Here is an 18961-nt window from a genome sequence, read left to right on the forward strand (position 1 = left end):
ATAGTCACTCTGATTGGCTGGTGGGCGTGGCTTAAGGTGTAGCAAAGGTACAGTCAATTTGCATGTTTGTATTTTATCAGTGTAGATAGAACTTGCTTAGACCTGCTTTCTGACTTAAACTTTCTCCAGCCCAGTGAAGCACCCCAACTTCTCTTTTAGGTAATTGTCAGCCACACAGCAGTAAATATCAACATGAAGCAGATTATTATTGTAGATCAAACAGGAAGAACAAAGGGTAAAATATTTAACTCCAGCAGTGTCTGACTATATTCTGTGCAGCAAGAAAAACTGAAGTCATTTTCAAGGTCCACCATTTTTTCTTTTCAGTTGAGTCAAGTTTCTAAACTTTCTAAATCTCCGTTTTCCGACTAATGAAAAGAAAATAGGATTCCCTCAAGTCTCCTATCTACCTACTCCAGGACTTCTGTGAAGATCAAATGAGATGAGGCATGGGAAAACACTTCACAGACATTTGGTTAAACTGTAAAATGTTTGCACCTGGCTATAAAGGAAGTTGTGTTCCTGCGCTTTAGAAACTCCAAGGCTAGTCACTAGGGAGAGGAAGCTGGGTGTTGCTACGTGATGTCTTTACCCGGCGCCCACGACTGTTTCTGGACTGGGCTGTGGGCCACATTTTGTGCCATGGGGTCTTGGTAGTGATGGCTGCGATTTGGTGGGCTGTTGCTCCATGGTGGTGCGGTGGGGCCTGTGTCCCATTTGGGGGAAGCCGTGTGTTGGCTTGTTGGTGGCGCCAGGTCCCTGGTGCCATTTATTTTTAAGTGACCAGTGCACATAATAGCAGCTCCTGCATTGAGCATCTGCCCCTGGTGGTCAGTGCACATCATAGCTACTGGTTGGACGACGGATGGACACTTAGCCTTTTATATATATAGATACTATATATATGAGATATATATATATATATATATGGAGAAATAAAATATGTGCTCTTGTCCATTAGTTATTTTGGAACATCTGAAATCAGTGATCAAAAACTTCACATGGCCTGGCTGATGTGGCTCAGTGGTTGAACCAGGTCACGGTTCAATTCCCAGTCAGGGCACATGCCAAAGTTGCAGGCTAGATCCCTGGAGGGGGGCGTGTGGGAGGTGGCCAATCAGTGATTCTCTCACTATCTAAAAATCACACCCACCACCTGCCATTTGCATTTTACTTCCCAAGCCTACCTCTCCAATCTAAGGCTAAGAAGGAGTGGCCATTCTAGTCATTTTCTCTCATTAGCTCCGTTTTGTTTTTCTTCCTTCTAAGCTTTAGATATGTTCTTTTCCTAGGTTCCAAAAGGGCTCTGTTCCCTCATTATTCAAATCCTTATTCTTTTTTAAGGTCCACTCTCAAATGATCCTGCCAATAATCAAGCCCCAGATAGCGTTTTCTTCTAGGAGCACACAGCAGCCGAATCAAGAGCTGCCCGCCAGCAACTGGCCCATCACCACATGTGCTCACGTCTTCCCCTAACCGCACGAAGACATGCCTTCCCCACCCGCATGCCCTCAACTCTACATGTTGGGGGACCTTGGACAGTGAGGCCTGAGTGTCCTGAGGGTGGGGGAGGAGGGGGCTCCTCACCCAGCCAGCACCGCCCCGGTGCAGTGAGACTGCACGTGAGAGCCGTTCGTATTGGTGGGAAGTGAGGATACTAAATGCTGCCAGGAAACAAACAAAGTGAAGCAAGACCCACAGCCCCAGCCCCCATGACTCTGCGAATGGGCAGCAACACCTTCCTTTATTCTTCCCCATGGCACAGGGACATTCAAGGTCAGCAGCACTCTCCTGCCCCAGCCTGCACGCAGACACGACGCAGGTCCCCCTCCCCCCAGCAGAGCTGCCACAGCCCTTCACATGGTCACCAGGTCAGCATGGAATCCATGGAAAAAGCAGCACTGCCAGAGCCCAGGGCCACAGCCCCTCAGGTGGACGAGAGGCAGTTGAGGAACGAGGAGACTCGGGACCACTGGCCACAGAAGTCTGGCTGGACGAACCCACGGTAACCAAGGTCACGTCACCTCTGCTGGTGCAGAGGGTGTCAGGCACAAGGCCACCTCATTTATATGAAGAAAAGCAAGTGGACGAGTCTTTCCAGAAAGGCAGCCAAGTGGCATCCTGGCCTGTGGAGCCCACCGGGGAGGGAAGGAAGGTCACTCTCGGGGGCGGTTGACCATGACTTCCCCCAGGGCCTCCAACACCTCCCGCTTGTAGTCCTCAAAGTCGCCGTCGATCTGGCTGACACTCTGCTCCTCTACCACCCACAGCTGGCAGCTGGTTTCCGTGATGAGCCGGGCGTCGTGGCTGACGACGATCACAGCTGTGAAGGAAGGAGCAGCAATCAGTGCGTGAAAGAACGGAGCCCGAGCGGAGGGCACCACAGCTGGCACCTGGGAAGGAGGGGAGCGCTCCGAGGGGACTCACCGCCCTTGTACTCGTTGATGGCCTCCCCCAGAGCGTCGATGGACTCGATGTCCAAGTTGTTGGTGGGCTCATCCTGTGGAGGAGGCATTCCTGGACTGAGCGGCAGAACTCCCGCCTGCAATGTGCCCGCCCCTGCAGTCCGGCTCACTCACCAAGATCAGGACATCGGGCTCCCGACAGGCCAGCTCCGCAAACACGACTCGGGCTTTCTGCCCCCCTACAGCAGACAGAAAGGAGACCATCACACCTTGGCCACCTCCCCTTCCTGCAGGTCACTAGGGTGCGTGTTGAAGCCCCCTAGCCTCGGGTGTCCTTCCCTCTGGTCTAGCTACAGCCTGGGCTGGGGTGCTGAGGCCTCCTCGGCCCCATGGCAGTACCAGAGAGTTTGCAGATCTGGATGGTGTGGGCATGGCTCTCGAGGCCGAAGCGGCCCAGGCACTTGCGGGCATCTTGGTAGGGCAGGTTGAAGGCCTGCTGCAGGTACTCAGTGGGCGTCTCCTCCATGTGCAGCTGCTCTGCATACTGCTGGTTGAAGAAGCCAATTTTCTGCCCCAAAGGAGAGGGAAGGGGTCAGGGAAGGTCCTGCTTCCTGTATCGGACTCTCATTCCCTAATTCCCCAAGACGACTTACCAGCCGGTGGTTCTTTCTCATTTCCCCCCGAGTCTGCAAGCAAAGAGCAAGGGGTGAGACAGGAAGGAAAAAGGTGCTACAGACCCACAGCGTGACTTTCTGAAGGGGAGACAAATATGAGCCTGGGACGGGGAACACGGCCGTCCTCCCCAGGGTGACGAGGGCACACCAGACTCAGGCCAGGGGAATCGGCCACAGCTCAGGAGTGCCTCTTCCCTCCCAGTGGGTGCGCACACAGCCCCTTCTCAGGGCCCCAGATCAGATAGGGGTTAAGGACAGGTCGGGAAGATCTGAGGGGAAAGGGCCCTTGCAACACTTTCCTGGAGGGAGGACAGATGCCACCACCCATCTGAAGTTCTATAGGGTAGTGCACTGCTGAAGTCCCAAGGGCAATACATTTAGGAAAACTAAATTCACAGAGATGCACGAAGAGGATGCTTGCTATAGTACTGTCCTCAGTGAAAGGTGGAATAACCCTATGACTGAGATCAAATCAATTCTGGGGCTGGGGATGCTGAGGAGGGCCTTCCCTCTGGTCTAGGAATAGCCTGGGGGCGGGATCTATGTAATTACTAGTAAAGAAAAATTCTTCATGTGTATTATCTGGAAACACTGCTACAAGCCCACCTGTATGGCTCAGCTTGTTGGAGCACCATCCCATACACAAGGAGATCACCAGTTTGATACCCAGTCAGAGAACATGCTGGGTTGAGGACTTGATTGTGAGTGGGGGACATGCAGGAGGCAGCCCACAGATGTTGTGCTCTCACATTGATGTTTCTCTTTTCTCTCTCCCTCCCTCTCTCTAAAAATCAATAAACTATTCTTTTTTCTTCTTTAAAAAATATATTTTTATTGATTTCAGAGAGGAAGTTGAGAGAGAGAGAGAAACATCAATGATGAGCCCTAGCTGGTTTGGCTCAGTGGATAGAGTATCAGCCTATGGACTGAAGGGTCCCAGGTTTGATTCTGGTCAAAGGCATATACCCAGGTTGCAGGCTTGATCCCTAGTAGGGGGTGTGCAGGAGGCAGCCAATCAGTGATTCTTTGTCATCATTGATGCTTCTATCTCTCCCTCCCTCTTCCTTCCTCTCTGAAAGCAATACAAATATATTAAAAACTAGAGGCCAGGTGCACAAATTCGTGCATGGGTGGGGGGTCCCTTGGCCTGGGCAATCGAGGCCTATTGGGGGGCCAGCCGGCCAGGGAGAGGGACTGCGGGAGGTTGGCCTGTCACCGCCCCCTCCCCCACCTGGGGCCTGGGGGAAGGGGCCGAGGAAGGTTGGCTCGCTGGGGGGAGGGGCCATGGGAGCATACTGACCACCAGGGGGCAGCTCCTTCATTGAGAGTCTGCCCTCTGGTGGTCAGTGCACATCACAGCAACTGGTTATATGATTACTTAGGCTTTTGTATATAGATAAAAGATTATAAATATTAAAAAAAAAAAAAAAAAAAAAAAACTAAGGAAAAAAACCAAGATGGTGGCATAGGTTAATGCTAGAGTTTGCTGCCTCGAACAACCACTTCAAAAATACAACTAAAAGACGGAACGGACATCATCCAGAACCACAGGAAGGCTGGCTGAGTGGAAGTTCTACAACTAGGAGCAACCGAGAATCAGAGGAGGCGCAGTGCTGAAGTAAAATACTAAGGTGCGGAGTGCGCGCAGCGAGGGCTGGTGGCTAAGGGCGCGGTTGTTGTATTCAATCGGGAGGGAGTTTCAGACTCTGAGCTCCAGATCCGGGCGAGTCTCTAGGGACCCAGACTCAAATGGGAGAAGCAGGACTGTTTGGCTTCGGTCCCTCCAAGGTTTGCAGCGGTTGCTGGGACGGAGAGGCAGAGCCCCTGGGGACGGACTGAGAGCAACCATAACTGCTCCCTTCTCTGCCCTGTTGATCCTGTGGGACCTGCCCCGCCCAAGCCCTGCACAGAGCCATTTGCCGGAGAGCCTCAGGCAAAGGCTAGATTAGCACCTCCCTAGAGGACAGAAGTTCTCCCACTGCAAACACAGCTGATTCTCACAGCCAGTTGGCCTGGAGGTCAAGTAGTAATTACCTACAACAATTAAGGCTTGACTACAACAAGACTGCTCACAGAGACCACAAGGGGGTGCACCAAGAGTGTCTACCTCAGGTAATTGGGACACTTAACACGGAAAGCCACTCTATCGACACAGTGAAGCATAAAAAAATGCCAAGACAAAGAAACAGACCACAAAGGACAGAACCGGAGGAAAGCAGGCTACTGGATATAGAATTCAAAACCACACTTTTGAGGTCTCTCAAGAGGCTTCTAGAGTCTGTCGATAAACTTGATGAGATGTACAGGAAATCTAATGAGACCCTCGATGGTGTGATAAAGGACCAACTAGAAAGTAAGCATACACTGACTGAAATAAAGAATATTATACAGACTCCCAACAGCAGACCAGAGGAGCGCAAGAATCAAGTCAAAGATTTGAAATGTGAGAAAGCAAAAAACACCCAACCGGAAAAGCAATATGAAAAAAGAATCCGAAAGTGTGAAGATAGTGTAAGGAGCCTCTGGGACAACTACAAGCGTACCAACATCAGAATAATAGGGGTACCAGAAGATGAGAGAGAGCAAGATATTGAAAACCTATTTGAAGAAATAATGGCAGAAAACTTCCCCCATTTGGTGAAAGAAATAGACTTACAAGTCCAGAAAGCGCAGAGAACCCCAAACAAAAGGAATCCAAAGAGGACCACACCAAGACACATCATAATTAAAATGCCAGGAGCAAAAGACAAAGAGAGAATCCTAAAAGCAGCAAGAGAAAGACAGTCAGTTACCTACAAGGGAATACCCATACGACTGTCAGCTGATTTCTCAACAGAAACTTTGCAGGCCAGAAGGGAGTGGCAAGAAATATTCAAAGTGATGAATACCAAGAACCTACAACCAAGAGTACTTTATCCAGCAAAGCTATCATTCAGAATTGAAGGTCAGATAAAGAGCTTCACAGATAAGGAAAAGCTAAAGGAGTTCATCACCACCAAACCAGTATTATATGAAATGCTGAAAGGTATCCTTTAAGAAGAGGAAGAAGAAGAAAAAGGTAAAGATACAAATTATGAACAACAAATACACATCTATCAACAAGTGAATCTAAGAATCAAGTGAATAAATAATCTGATGAACAGAATGAACTGGTGATTATAATAGAATCAGGGACATAGAAAGGGAATGGACTGACTATGCTTGGGGGGAAAGGGGTGTGGGAGATGTGGGAAGAGACTGGACAAAAATCGTGCACCTATGGATGAGGACAGTGGGTGGGGAGTGAGGGCGGAGGGTGGGGTGGGAACTGGGAGGAGGGGAGTTATGGTGGGAAAAAAGAGGAACAAATGTAATAATCTGAACAATAAAGATTTAATTATTAAAAAAAAAAATCCCTTAAAAAAAAACACTAAGAAACATCAATGATGAAAGAGAATTACTGATCGGCTGCTTCCTGCACACCCCCTACTAGGGATTGAGCCTGCAACTTGGGCACGTGCCCTTGCCCGGAATCAAACCTGGGACCCCTCAGTCCGCAGGCCAATGCTCTATCCACTAAGCCAAACCAGCTAGGGCAATAAGCTATTCTTTAAAATATAAATAAATAACCTGGCTACAGAACAATTCATGTGATAGTCCATTTTTGTTAAAAACAAAGAACAACAAAAAGGGTATGCACATTTGCAAAGGTAAAAAGGAGAAAGCTATCTATCAAAGTTAACATTGATTATCTCTAGATTTCTCTTTGGCTCATGCCATTCGAATCATTCTGTAAGTAACGTATTTCCTGTTTAATCAAAGCACACGGACTCCCAGCTCCAGCTCCCATCCTCCTGGCTCTCCTCCCTGAACGGATCTAAACCGCTCCCCGCAGCCCCGCAGGGACAGGAGCCCCCTGCAAGTTCTGTATTTCCCTCTGCCCTACAGGCTCCCAGCTCCAGCCTCGGGAACTGCTGCCCCACTCAGCGCTCCCACCGTCCTCCAAGGCGCTGCAGGACCCACCGGCGTCAGCTTGCCCGTCAGCAGCAGGAGCAGGGTGCTCTTCCCCACACCGTTAGGACCCACGATGCAGACTGCCGGAAGCAAGGCAGGTGGTCAAAGAGGCCCCACACCCTCTCCCTGTGGCCCCTGCTCTGCCGCCTCTGGCCACCCAACACCAACTCACTTCTTGAGTCCATGTCGATGCCAAAATCCAGGTTCTTAAAGAGTGGTTTCTGCCCCTCATAGCCAAACGTCACACCTGAGAGCCAGGAAAGGAAGCAGCTTCTTTTCTTTCCTGTTACCCTTCAGGGCCCTGTGTCCCGGCCCTGGAGGACGGGTGCCCGCGCTTCCACCCACCTACTGGGCTCAGAGGCTCACCGTGCAGGCCCAGCACAGGAGGGCTGAGCGGCGGGGGGTTGGGGAACGTGAAGCGCACAGTGTACTCCTTGGGGCGCTTCAGGAGCTCGGGGGCCTCCTGCGATTCCTCGTCCTGGTTTTTTCGTCGGCATTTCTGCTGCTTCCGAGTCAGAGCTTCCTTTGTTTGCTTTTCCTGCAGAGAAAGGGGAAAGGGAGAAACCCTCACCTGCACAGTGGCCCCTGAAATGCAGGTTGGTGTCCGAGTGTCTCTTTGTCCACTCTCCTGAGGAGAGCCCCCATCGCAGGAGACCCCGCGTGCTCACCGCCTGCTTGGTGGACTTGCCGCCCGCCTTCAGCTCCTTCAGCTTCTTCTCCTGCTTCTCATACTGCTTCAGCAGCTCCTTCTGCTTTTGCTGGTACATCTTCTTGAAGGTCACTGGGCAGAGCGGATGGACATCAGTGGGTGCCCCCCTCCCAGCAACCGAGGGGTGATCAGGACTGAGGGCGCCCAGGTTCTGAGGCCCAGCTCCTCACCATGGTGAGCCCACTTACTGTAATTGCCCCTGTAGTAGTGGAGCCGCTGGGCGTCAAGGTGGATGATGTCAGTGCAGACGTCATCCAGGAAGCCCTGGTCATGGGAGACGATGAGCAACGTCTTCCGCCAGCCCTGCAGGTAGCTGGGTTTTAGAGCAGAGTGTGGAAAGGTCACAATGGTCACGTTAGGGTTCAGCTGGGCAGCAGACAGGTGGGGGCTAGGGAGGGAGGGCCGGCTGGACCAAGCACCAAGGGCAGATGGGGAGAGCTAGAGAAGGAGGCAGCACGGCACTGCCAGTGCCGAGGCCGAAGGCCAGGGCGATGGACGCACTTGTTGAGCCAGATGACAGCATTGAGGTCCAGGTGGTTGGTGGGCTCGTCCAGCAGCAGCAGCGTAGGCTCCATGAACAGCGCCCTGGAGGGGGGCAGCCAAGGGCAGGGTCAGAGTGGGAGACCTTGCTCAGAGGACCCCAGAGCAGCCCCAGTAGGTGGAGCCCAAGACCATGAACTTCCTTCCCAATCTCTCCTCAGAGGAGCTCCTGTGCAGAAGACATCAATAATGTCTCCCAGGGAGAGACATGAGGAGCCTGGGGCCCAACACCACCAAGGAGGGGAGAGCAGTCAGCCTTGAACCTCCCTGCTGGCCTTGGCAGGATGGGAAGAAGGGAAAGGGCCTGGTGTTTGAGGCTGAAGGGAGGGCAGTAGGTGGGCAGCCCCCACCTGGCCAGGGAGACACGCATGCGCCAGCCTCCCGAGAACTTCTGTGTGGGCCGATTCTGCATTTCAGGATCGAACCCCAGACCAGCCAGGATCCGCCGGGCTTTGGCCTCTGCAGCTGCCGCGCCAGTAGCCCTCAGTTCCTCATACACCTGGGAGAGGGAGAAGAGGTCACAGGCCGAGGTCACAGGAACCCTGAGGGCTCAGCCTGTGAACCTGCCGAGTCCTCTACCTTCTCCAGCCGCTCAGCTGCTGTGTCGTCGCCCTGCTCCAGCTGCGCCTGAAGCTGTCGCTCCTCCTCCAGCAGCTTTAATCGCTTGGTGTCGGCTCGAAGAACAGCCTGCACTGCGGGTGTTTCATCCGCTACCACCTCTGGGGGTGGGGAGGACAGTCAGGCCACCCCGGGGTCAGGGTCCTAGGCCCCCTGCCCTTCAGCACTATTTCTGGTTTGCCTGACCCTGCCCAGCTCTATGTGCCTGTTCCGAATGAAACGCCCTGCGTCCCACACTTCTCCCCCCGCTGTAGCATCACTTCCCAGGCTCCCCACATGACTTTTCCAAGCCCCCTCATAACGGCTCCTCTCCCAGCGCCCCGGAGCCCCACAGCCTCACCCTGCTCACACAGCAGCACATCGATGTTGGGGGGGATGCTCAAGGCTCGGTTGGCAATGTGCTTGAGGAGGGTGGTCTTGCCCTTGCTGGGGATGAGAGATCAGGACCAGGCTGCACTGAGAAATCCTTCTCTTCCTTCTAGCCTCGCCCCCTCTACCGCCCAGCCCCTCCTCTCCTCACCCGTTGGGCCCCACTAGCCCATAGCGGCGGCCGGCCACTATGTACAGGTCTGCATTGACGAACAGCTCCTTGCCGTGGGCAGAGATGCTGAACTTCTCTAGCTGCGGCCACCAGGGAAGCGGTGCAGAGGGAAGGAATGGGCACAATGAGGCTCTCCCCCCAGCTGGTGGCTACAGCCTCTCCCTGCAGAGGGACCCCTGGCAAGTCGAGGCCTCCAGCACAGCCCCTCCTACCTTGCAGGGCCTCTCCCTGTCCACTGCCTCTAACAGCTCGTGCACACCCTATGCGTCCAGCCTGTCCCACAACTTCCCTCCAAGGGTGGGCCCTCTACTTCTACTGATTTTTCTATCTTCTCGCTCAAGATGCAGCCTCCAAGCATTCCCACTGTGGACGAGCCGCGCAAACCCACGCACACACCCACGTCCCTGGCTGCTGGGCCATGCCGCAGAGAACAGGCACTTCCCTGCGCGCGGGGAAAGACACCCTCACCTTGATGTCAGACGCATTCTCTAGCATGGCCTGGCGAGAGGACACCTCTGCTTGCGACACGGAGAAGTCATTCTCAGCAGCATTGGCGGCCTTTAACGACGCCACCTGGCGCTCATACTCCATCTGAGGAGGAGGGGCCACCACTGTCACCAGCTCAGCTCCGCCACCACGATCGCATCCACGTCCCCAGACACCCCGAGAGCCACCACTCTCCTCACTCTGCTGGTTCTACCTGAGGCAGCACTCAAAGCTCTCCTTCCTGTCCCCACGTTCACAGGTCCTCTAGCTGAAGCTTAAAAATACCAAATGTTCCTACCTTTTCCCACTAGGAATCCAAGGACTTACCTGTTTCTTCAGCTTTTTCTTCTCTTTTTTGCTAAGGTGGGCATAGGGATCATTGGCCTTAGACTCCCCTTCTTCCTCCTCCCCTTCCTCTTCGGAACCCTGTGAGAACCAGGAAGTGGTAAAAAACCAGGGCCCCTTCCAGAGCTCACCTACGCCGTCTCCGTCAGTTCTTCCCCTCTGCGGATACTGTGGTGGCCCTCTCGCACCCACCCGGTCTCCTTCGTCCATTTCTGCCACCACGAATGGGACCCGGCACCAGCGGAGGACCCAGGAAACTGCCTGTGCTCCTGCGCCCAGAACTGCCAACACCACGTGACTGGGGTCCCTCTCCTCACGCACCAGGTGTTACTGGAACGCACAGAGTGACACGCAGAGAAGGGGTCCGGAAGCCCTAGCCACAGGCGCTAAGGGTGCAGCAAGCCAGGACGGGAGGCAGGGGAATGCGGAGACCATGGACTCCTGCGTCCCATGCGGGTGAGGTAACTGAGAACCGAGGAGGGAAGATGTACTCAAGGCCACACACACAGACCATCTGAATCCAGTGCCAGGTCTCTTCCTCTCTGGATCAGGGGCTGCAATCTGTGGCCCATGGGCCCAATCAGACCTGAGGCCTGTTTTTATATGGCCCTGAGGTAAGGATGGTTTAGCCCAGCCGGTGTGGCTCAGTGGTTGAGTGTTGACCTATGAACCAGGTCACCAGTTCAATTCCTGGTCAGGCACATGCCCGGCTTGAGGGCTCAGTCCCAGTGGGAACTGTGCAGGGGCAGGGTGGGAGCTGATCAATGTCTCTCTCTCTTCCTATCACTCTGAAAGTCAATAAAAATGTAAAAGAATGGCGATCAGATCCTGACCAGAACTTTGGCCAGAGATCCTGGCTAGAGGTCCTGACTAGGCTGCTGATCAACTGAAGGCTGTCTTCGTGTCATTCCTTCTTCGCCGACTCCGTCCACACCTTTGGGGACCCCTGGACCTGCTGGGGTTGGACCCCAGCAGTATTCTTTACCCAATAAAAACTTTCTGCCTTCTGACCCATGATGTAAAAAAAAAAAAAAATGGCTTTTACATATTCAAAAATACTTTCACATATCTGTTTTTAAAAAAAGGAGGAACCTGAGACTAGGCCCATCCTGACAGCTGTTGTCCTGGCATGCTAGAGTTCTTGGGAAGAACCTGCGGGTCTCGGTTCACTGGCGAGGGCAGTAAGTGCCCAGATCAGAAACACAGGCTTCCCAGCTCCTAGATAGAATGGGCTGTCTGTCATCTTTCCTCATACTCATTAGGGAGCTGGTACCTGCCATAGTGTGTTATAACCCTTTTCTCTCTTCTAAAAAAAGAACAAAAGAAAAAGAAATAAAAAAAAGAGGAAGAAGACTATACATCAGAGATTGTATGTGGCCTGCAAAGCCAGAAATATTGCTATGTGCCAACTCCTTTACAGAAGTCTGCCGACTCCCGCGGGGTGTAGTGCCAGCACCCAGACCCTGGCCGCCTCCACATGGGAACACACACCTGCTCTGCCTTCTTGGCCTTCTCCTTCCCTTGCTTGGATGGCTCTTTCTCTTTTGTTAGTGTTTCTTCTCCATCCTCTTCACCTTCATTGTCCAGAGCAGAAAATTTATTCTGAGGCTAGCAGAGAAAAGACAGGCTGATGAAATGCTACAAGTCTTGAGACCAGCACCTTCTCCTGCTGACTTCCTCCCTCACCTTGGCTTTCCCTGTTGACTTCTCTTCCTTTCCCCTGGTGCCCTTGAGTCCTGGTTGTTCCTCAGATACAGCCTGGAGAGGACATGGAGATGAGACAGACAGACAGACAGACAGACACACACACACACACACACACACACACACACACACACACGCTGATTTGGTACTTTGTTGCTTAACAAGCATTTCTCGGGATCTAGGATGAGGAGTTCACTGCGCTGAGTGGGACTAGGGAGAAAGTGAGACCCAGAACAGCCCTCACCTCCAATGGGAGATTAGAGAGTAAAGAGAAAACGAGAGCATTGGCCTGTGAGCCAGGCGAGAGCCACAGGGGCGGTGGCAGCTGTGCTGGAGGGCTTCCTCGAGGGCACACGCGAGAGGTGACGGAGGGGCTGGAGGAGAGTCCGGGGAAGATGGAGTACACGGCACAGAGCAAAGGCTACACAGTCGGCTGGAAGCCAAGTGCGGTCAGGCCCTTCTGAAAGGTACGCACACGGAAGACTCCCAAATGGAAGAGCAAAGACTTGAAGGCCTTTGTTTCAGATCTTGACTTTGAAAGCAACAGAATCACTGTAGACTTCCAAGTTATAAAAAGAGTATTTTAAAAAGCTGAATTTGATAGTTTAAGCAAGACAGACTAGAAGAGCTAGCCCAGGAGCAGGAAATCAAGCCAGCGAATTGGCCCACCACGGCCAGAAGGTGCTGCGGGGGTGGGCACACCTGGCAGGGCCATCACTTTCACCTTATTGATCCGATTTTTCTCCGGCTTGGCAGGCTTAGGAGGGTGTTTTTCTTCCTCCTCCTCTTCCTCACTCTGATCCTGAATCAGGGCTGCAAAAGCATTGCCTCCCTGGGAATGAAAGGGCAGAGAAGTCAGTGGATGACCAAGACTGCGCACCCGAGGCCTGTTGACCATGCGATGGCTCACCTTGGTTTCCTTCCCTCCTCGGGATTTCAGGGCAGGTACTGAAATGACAAACAAGATCAGGCAGGAAAGAGAATGATGACTCTGGCTCTTCAATCTAAAACAACTCATAGATGAAGGGATGAGGCACACCCTCACCCTGGCTCAGGGCTGCGGGCCCCACTCCCATCATTACCCTCTCCCTCCTCGTCACTGGCAGGCACTGAGAGCTTTTGCAGACGCTCCAGCAGTTCCTTCTCCTCGTCATCATCATCCACATCCTTCTTCCTCCGGCCTTTTCGGGTGTCTCGTTTTTTTTTTTGCTGCTGAAAGCAGAGAGTGAGAAGAGTTTGAGGTGCAGGTCCCTATCGTCCCTCTGCCTCAGAGTCCCATCACCGGCTGCACGCACGTGGTGGCGAGGTCTGGTGGGCCCCAACACTTGTACCTGCTGCTGCTGCTGCTGCTCCTTCTCCTTGCGCACTTTCTCTTCTTCCCCAGCCTGTTTATCTTCTACTGCCAGCTCTTCAAAGAACTAGCAAGAGTTCAGGTACAGGTCAGCAGGGCTCCAATGACCCAGCCTCCCTCCCACCCACGCCTGCTTCCTCTCTCGACAAGCTTTCTCCCCAGACCTCCCAATACCTTCACATGGAAACACTTGACCAAGTTCATCCTCAACCCCATTTCCTCACCGTTTTTTTGTTCTTCTTGTCCTTCTTCCCTTTCTTCACCACTCTGTCTAGGAGGTGAAGCAGACATTGTGAATGCTCCCCTGCGAAGCCCTCAGATGGCCTCGACCCCATTTCACTGTGTTTCTAGCTCACTTATCATTCTCTACACATGTGCACTGTCCCACACCACAGACACAGGCGGCTGGTCTAGGGCGGCATCGGGAGGGAGAAAGCAGAATTCGGAGGGTGAAGGTAGAGATGGGAAGGGAGACAGAGCAGTTCGAAATGACTCCTATATTTGTAGCTAGCAAAACTGGGCTCCTAGTGCCACTCATTAACTTGAGGTTTAATGAAAGAGAAGGTCCCCTCTTCCCACCCCTGCCACCCAAGGCAGAACAAAGAGCCATGAATTCAACTGGGATATGGTGTCTGTGAGACGTGCAGCCACACAGAGATGGTTCTCTAAGGAAATGAACTCCGAGCATTCTAGCCCAAATCACACTGTGTTACACTCAGCAGTCTTTCATCACCGCCACCTGCGGTGCTCCCAGGGCACAAAGGGGGAAGTCAATAAAGGTTTACTGACCGAACGGCTTCCAGTCTTCCCTTCTGTCCATGCCAGTTCCCCTGAAGGCAGTGAACTATGTCTACCCCCTCCATTCCCTTCCACCATCAGACCAGAAGGCAACCAGCAGCTTCATGATTTCTCTTCATGTCTAGGTCTGTCCACCATCATATTCCCTCCAAACCATCCCCTCCTATCCAAAAGCACTCCTGTAATCACTTAGCTTAAAAAAAAAAAAAAAAAAAAAGCCCACCAAAACAAACAAAAAAAAAACGAATGGCTTTCTGCTATAACAGTAAGTACTGCTCAGACCAGGAAAATTTTAGTGTGCATCTACTACGCCTAAAACTGGTGACTGATGAGGACAATCCCTTCCGACTAAAAGGGCCCTATCCCACCTTCTCTGCTATAGCTGTTTCCCTATGTTCTGGACAGTGGCTTCTCCTGGCTCCTTGATTTAGCCCCAGGCATGGAAGTCCTCCATCCAGAACACATTTCACAATCTGGCCTCTGCACTGGGTGACTAGTGTGATGGAGTTGCAAAGATGCGCAGGAGAAATAATGAAAGGCTTTATATGCTACTAGAGGCCCAGTGCACAAATTTGTGCACCAGTGGGGCTCCTTGACCTGGCCTGCGGGATCAGGCCAAAACCGGCTCTCCTACCGAAACAGGCTCTCTGACATCCCCTGAGGGGTCCTGGATTGCGAGAGGGCGCAGGCCAGGCTGAGGGACCCCACCGGTGCACGATCAGGGCTGGGGAGGAACATAGGAGGTTGCCAGCCGGGGAGGGACCGTGGGAGGGCTCCAGGGCTTGTTTGGCCAGACCCCAGCAGCAAGCTCACCTACTGGTCGGAGTATCTTCCCCCTGGTGGTCAGTGCACATCATAGCGAGCGGTTGAGCAGCCTTAGCATATCATTATCATATTACGCTTTGATTGGTTGAACAGACAACCGGACACTTAGCATATTAGGCTTTTATTATATAGGATTCCAAGGAGCCTAATCCTAAAGATATGATGAAGGAGGATCCATTGAGGTACACGAGAAGGAAAGACATGATCAGCTCACTTTGGCAGTATCTAGGAGTGACAAATCCCAGATGCTATTTTCTCCCCAAGGACTAACCCAACAGTCCCACCTCTCCTTTTAAATCTCTTGTAAACATCACTCTGACCCTCCTGGCTACAGGGAGAGGAAAAGCCTTGCACAGGTTCAATGGTGAGAAAGTATACATCACCAAGGACAGAACAAGGCTAAGTGTGGCTAAAGCTGTTATCTTCCCTCTCTCTGCCTAGAGGCTCCTCCCCTTTACACATCACTCAAATGCTCCTAGCTTCACAAATAAAACTCTACTTAATCTTCCAATCCTCTTCCAATCACTGTTTCCTATCCTGTCTCCTGAAAAGCACAGTCCACACCACTTCCTTGTCTCCCATTCCTTTTCAAACACTGCAATCTGCTTTGGATATCACCTCCGAATGAGACTCTGACAAAGCTGCTACTGTCTCCTTAATTGCTCAACCCCAAAAGTACATTTTTAGTCCGGATTTGCTTGACTTCTCTGCACCATTCCACGCTACCTACCTTCTACTTCTCTCCCCTCATTATTTAACGACAGGAATCCTTCTTGCTCCTGGTTTGCCTGTTATCTCCCCAGCCTCCTTTCTATTTCCCTTCATTGTTGAGATTCTTTTCCATCTCCATCCCCTGCCCTTTTTTGCTTCAATCTGCATCCATATCCAACACTCCAGCCACACTCGCCTGTATCTTCCCTTTTAGCATAGATCTCTCTCCCCTGCCATCTTCTCTTAGAAATTCCACAGAAAGTTCCAATTCAGGATAAAAAACCTACCTCGTACCACTCCCCACCCTACAGCCCATACTACTTTTCATTAATACTCTCCTCCCCACTGAGGTACTTATCAGCCAGCTTCCAGTTCTGGTCAATGCCATTTCTGTGATAACTTTTTAGTCTTCACCACCTTGGCTCACTCCTTACCTCGTCTCATCTGGGTCATAGCGAGAAGCTACAAAAGTCTCCCTGCCTCCACTCGCCACCCCTTCAAGCTATTCTCCACTGCTCAGCGTTGCCAGGGTGAACCGACTGTATCTTTCCTTATGCGCTTCAATAGGTCCACCTTCTTAATGTCTTTAGGGTTAAACTCCTCAGAATAGCGAACAAAGCCTTTCACTACTTGTATCCTGCACATCTTTCCAACCCCATCGTTCACCCAGTCGTGGGAACCAGCTTTGCACACACATCTTCCTCTGCTTGAAATACTCTTCCCCTGACAAACTCATACTGATCCTCTAAGAATGGAACTTCGTTCACACACGCCAGGGGCCCTTGCTGACACTCCCAGCACCCGTCTGAGTAGGTGCCTCTTCTCCCTTCCCAGCCCTGCAGCATTCCCAAGCTCACTCACAGTCAACCACTGTCCGATCCATGCTCTGTCCCCTCCACTGGACTGGCTGCCCCTTCAAAGCAAGGCTTCTTTTTAAAAAATTATTATTACTTTTTTATTGTTGATAGTATTACAGATATCTCCATCCCCTCCTTTTCCCCCCCTCCCAACCCTTACACCCCGCCCCCCAGGTCTTCACTAACTTGTCTTTGTTGTTGTTAATCCTCATACAAGAATATTTTTCCCATTGATTTTTAGAGAGTGGAAAGGAGGTAGGGAGGGGGAGAGAGAGAGACAGGCATATTGATTGGTTGCCTTCCACATGCGCCCCAATCCGGTTAGGAACCGAACCTGCGACCTTTCGCTACACAGGCCAATGCTCTAATCACTGAGACACACCAGCCAGGCCAGCAAGGCTTATCTTTTACTAGAGGCCTAGTGCACGTGGCCTGCGGGGATCACGCTGAAACCGGCCCTATGGGGGTCCCTCAGCCTGGCCTGGGGGTATTGGGCCAAAACCAGCAGTCCAACATCCCCCAAGGGGTTCCAGATTGTGAGAGGGCGCAGACCAGGTCGAGGGACCCCACCGGTGCACCAGGCCTCTAGCATGCATGTAAGAACTTTGGTTAATCTCTTCCCGCCCTGCCCCCTCCCCTGAGATTCATCAGTCTGTTCCATGTTTCCATGCCTGTGTGTTGAGTGTCTGCCCCCCTGGTGGTCAGTGCACGTCATACCTCCCAGTCAAATGGTCCAACAGTCTGACACTCAGCATATTAGCCTTTTATATATATACCAGAGGCCCAGTACATGAAACTTCATGCACTGCGGGGGTATCCCTCAGCCCGGCCTGCGCCCTCTTGCAGTCCAGGACCCCTTGGGGGATGTCCACCGGCTTAGGGGAGTGGGCCTAAGCCATCAGCCATGAGCCTGGCTTCTGGCTGAGTGGTGCTCCCCCTGTGGGAGCACACTGACCAGCAGAGGGCAGCTCCTGTGTTGAGCGTCTGTCCCCTGGTGGTCAGTGTGCATCATAGCGACCTGTCATTCTGCCATTCAGTCTATTTTCATATTAGGGTTTTATTATATAGGATATAGATATAGATTACTACATTCCCAGTTCCTCTGCACAGTACCAGGTATACAGTAGGCATCCAATAATGCTTGTAAAACGAATCACTGTGTACCTACTGCGATGAATTGTGTCCATTTTACCTCCGCCTTGAAGTGTCCTCCAGCCTGGGAGGATGTCTTTTATATTTTTTCCTCCCCTCTCCAAACTACAGTATATATAGAACTTAATTAAAGGCAGGTGTTCAACAAACACTCGGTGTTTCCAAGTAAACCTTAACCCCCATTCCAACACCAGCACCTTCACTCGGGCGCCTATGGAAGAGCCAGGAAGGAGCCGTCCCCCAGAGAAGGAGCTGTGCCTGCGGTCGCGCGGGCGGCGGCGGGAGGTCCAGGCCAGCTCATCTGTCTGCGAGGTGTACAGTGTGGTGCCAGGGCTTTCTCAGTCCTCCCCTCCGCCCCTCGGTTCCATATGCTCCTCCTCCTCTCTTACCCGGTCCCACTTCAGCTCGTGCGCGACACGCGTCACCTTTCCCGTCGCCTCCACCCCAAACCCGCCGCCGCCGGGGCAAACGTCTCCGCCCCACGCACGCACGCGCAGTAGCCCGCAGGGCCCGCGGCCGCGGCCCTCTCCTAAAGCAGGTACACTCTGCTCCCCTCTCGCTGCCTCCCGGCCCACGAGCCTCACCTGCGGCGCTCGTGCCCTCTCCGTCCCCGATCCACTCGGGTTCCGGCGGCTGCTGCTTGGGACCCTTCGGCATCGCGGTAGCAGTTAAGGTTACTCTGGCGGCGCCGGGTGCTATTTCCGCTTCCGGTAGCGTGGGCCTCTGAATAGAGGAGGATCTCCACGCCGACCCCGCCCCCGGGCGGCGCACGTACGCGCCTTAGCGTCCTCTTGGGGGCGTGTCTGCGACTATGGGGCGTGGCCTGCGGGGCGGGCGTGGTCTGCGGGCTCCGACCTTGGCAGAGCGTTTTTGAAGGTCTGGCAAGCCACGCTCCGGGGCTCCCTGACGCCGCATCACTAATTTCTGACTAGCAGGAAGGAAGGCCTGGACGCACCTTTTTAAAAAAAGTGGTTGCTACTTACGACCAGCCCCTTACGTCTGCGTAGGGACAGAAAGGCGCAATCCGCCTTCCAAGGCTTGTCGGTCTGGTGTTGAGGTGTCCACTCCAAGCCTAACATGGTGCGGTGGAGCTTAAGCCCCCCTTTTTTGGTAAAAGCTGTACTAGGTTAGTATACAATAGAATGCACATACAATAAATTGGCAGGCAAACTGCAGAGCGTCCCCGTTGGTAAGTTCTGGCATATATACACCCACATCGAGGTTTGGTTCACTTCTAACCCTACCCCTTAGC

The 18961-nt window shown here is 52.7% G+C and overlaps 1 protein-coding gene across 2 annotated transcripts; it reads right to left on the bottom strand.

Annotated features, from left to right (window-relative positions):
• Positions 1-1725: 1725 nt before the first annotated feature.
• On the bottom strand, positions 1726-18429 carry ABCF1 (ATP binding cassette subfamily F member 1). Of its 2 annotated transcripts, none has more exons than XM_070419024.1 (25): positions 18294-18429; positions 13591-13637; positions 13347-13433; positions 13098-13224; positions 12926-12963; positions 12740-12847; positions 11998-12069; positions 11803-11919; positions 10294-10392; positions 9949-10071; positions 9460-9560; positions 9280-9365; positions 8901-9040; positions 8672-8820; positions 8283-8366; positions 7970-8094; positions 7741-7853; positions 7439-7610; positions 7245-7319; positions 7082-7152; positions 3059-3091; positions 2805-2973; positions 2580-2644; positions 2428-2500; positions 1726-2323 (listed from the first exon to the last, which is right to left on the bottom strand). In XM_070419024.1, exons 1-25 carry the CDS (start codon positions 18364-18366, stop codon positions 2157-2159), a joined length of 2514 nt encoding a protein of 837 aa, XP_070275125.1. In that variant the 5' UTR covers positions 18367-18429; the 3' UTR covers positions 1726-2156. The 2 variants fall into 2 exon arrangements, with proteins under 2 accessions (XP_070275125.1, XP_070275124.1); XM_070419023.1 differs by having other exon boundaries at positions 13098-13227; positions 18294-18428.
• Between the last annotated feature and the right edge of the window lie 532 nt (positions 18430-18961).

Source organism: Myotis yumanensis, unplaced genomic scaffold, assembly GCF_028538775.1.
Source record: "Myotis yumanensis isolate MYYU_CA2020_CCGP unplaced genomic scaffold, mMyoYum1.0.hap1 SCAF_6, whole genome shotgun sequence".
Taxonomy (NCBI): Eukaryota; Metazoa; Chordata; class Mammalia; order Chiroptera; family Vespertilionidae; genus Myotis; species Myotis yumanensis.

Bases quoted from the DNA above. Each gene is read 5' to 3' on its own strand.
- ABCF1 (XM_070419023.1), bottom strand. From the start codon at position 18,366: ATGCCGAAGGGTCCCAAGCAGCAGCCGCCGGAACCCGAGTGGATCGGG. The intron at 13,228-13,346 runs GTACAAGTGTTG...CTCTGCTTTCAG, and splicing joins AGCAGCAGCAGCAGCAGCAG to CAGCAAAAAAAAAAACGAGA. The intron at 3,092-7,081 runs GTGGGTCCTGCA...CTTTGCTTGCAG, and splicing joins TGACGGGCAAGCTGACGCCG to ACTCGGGGGGAAATGAGAAA.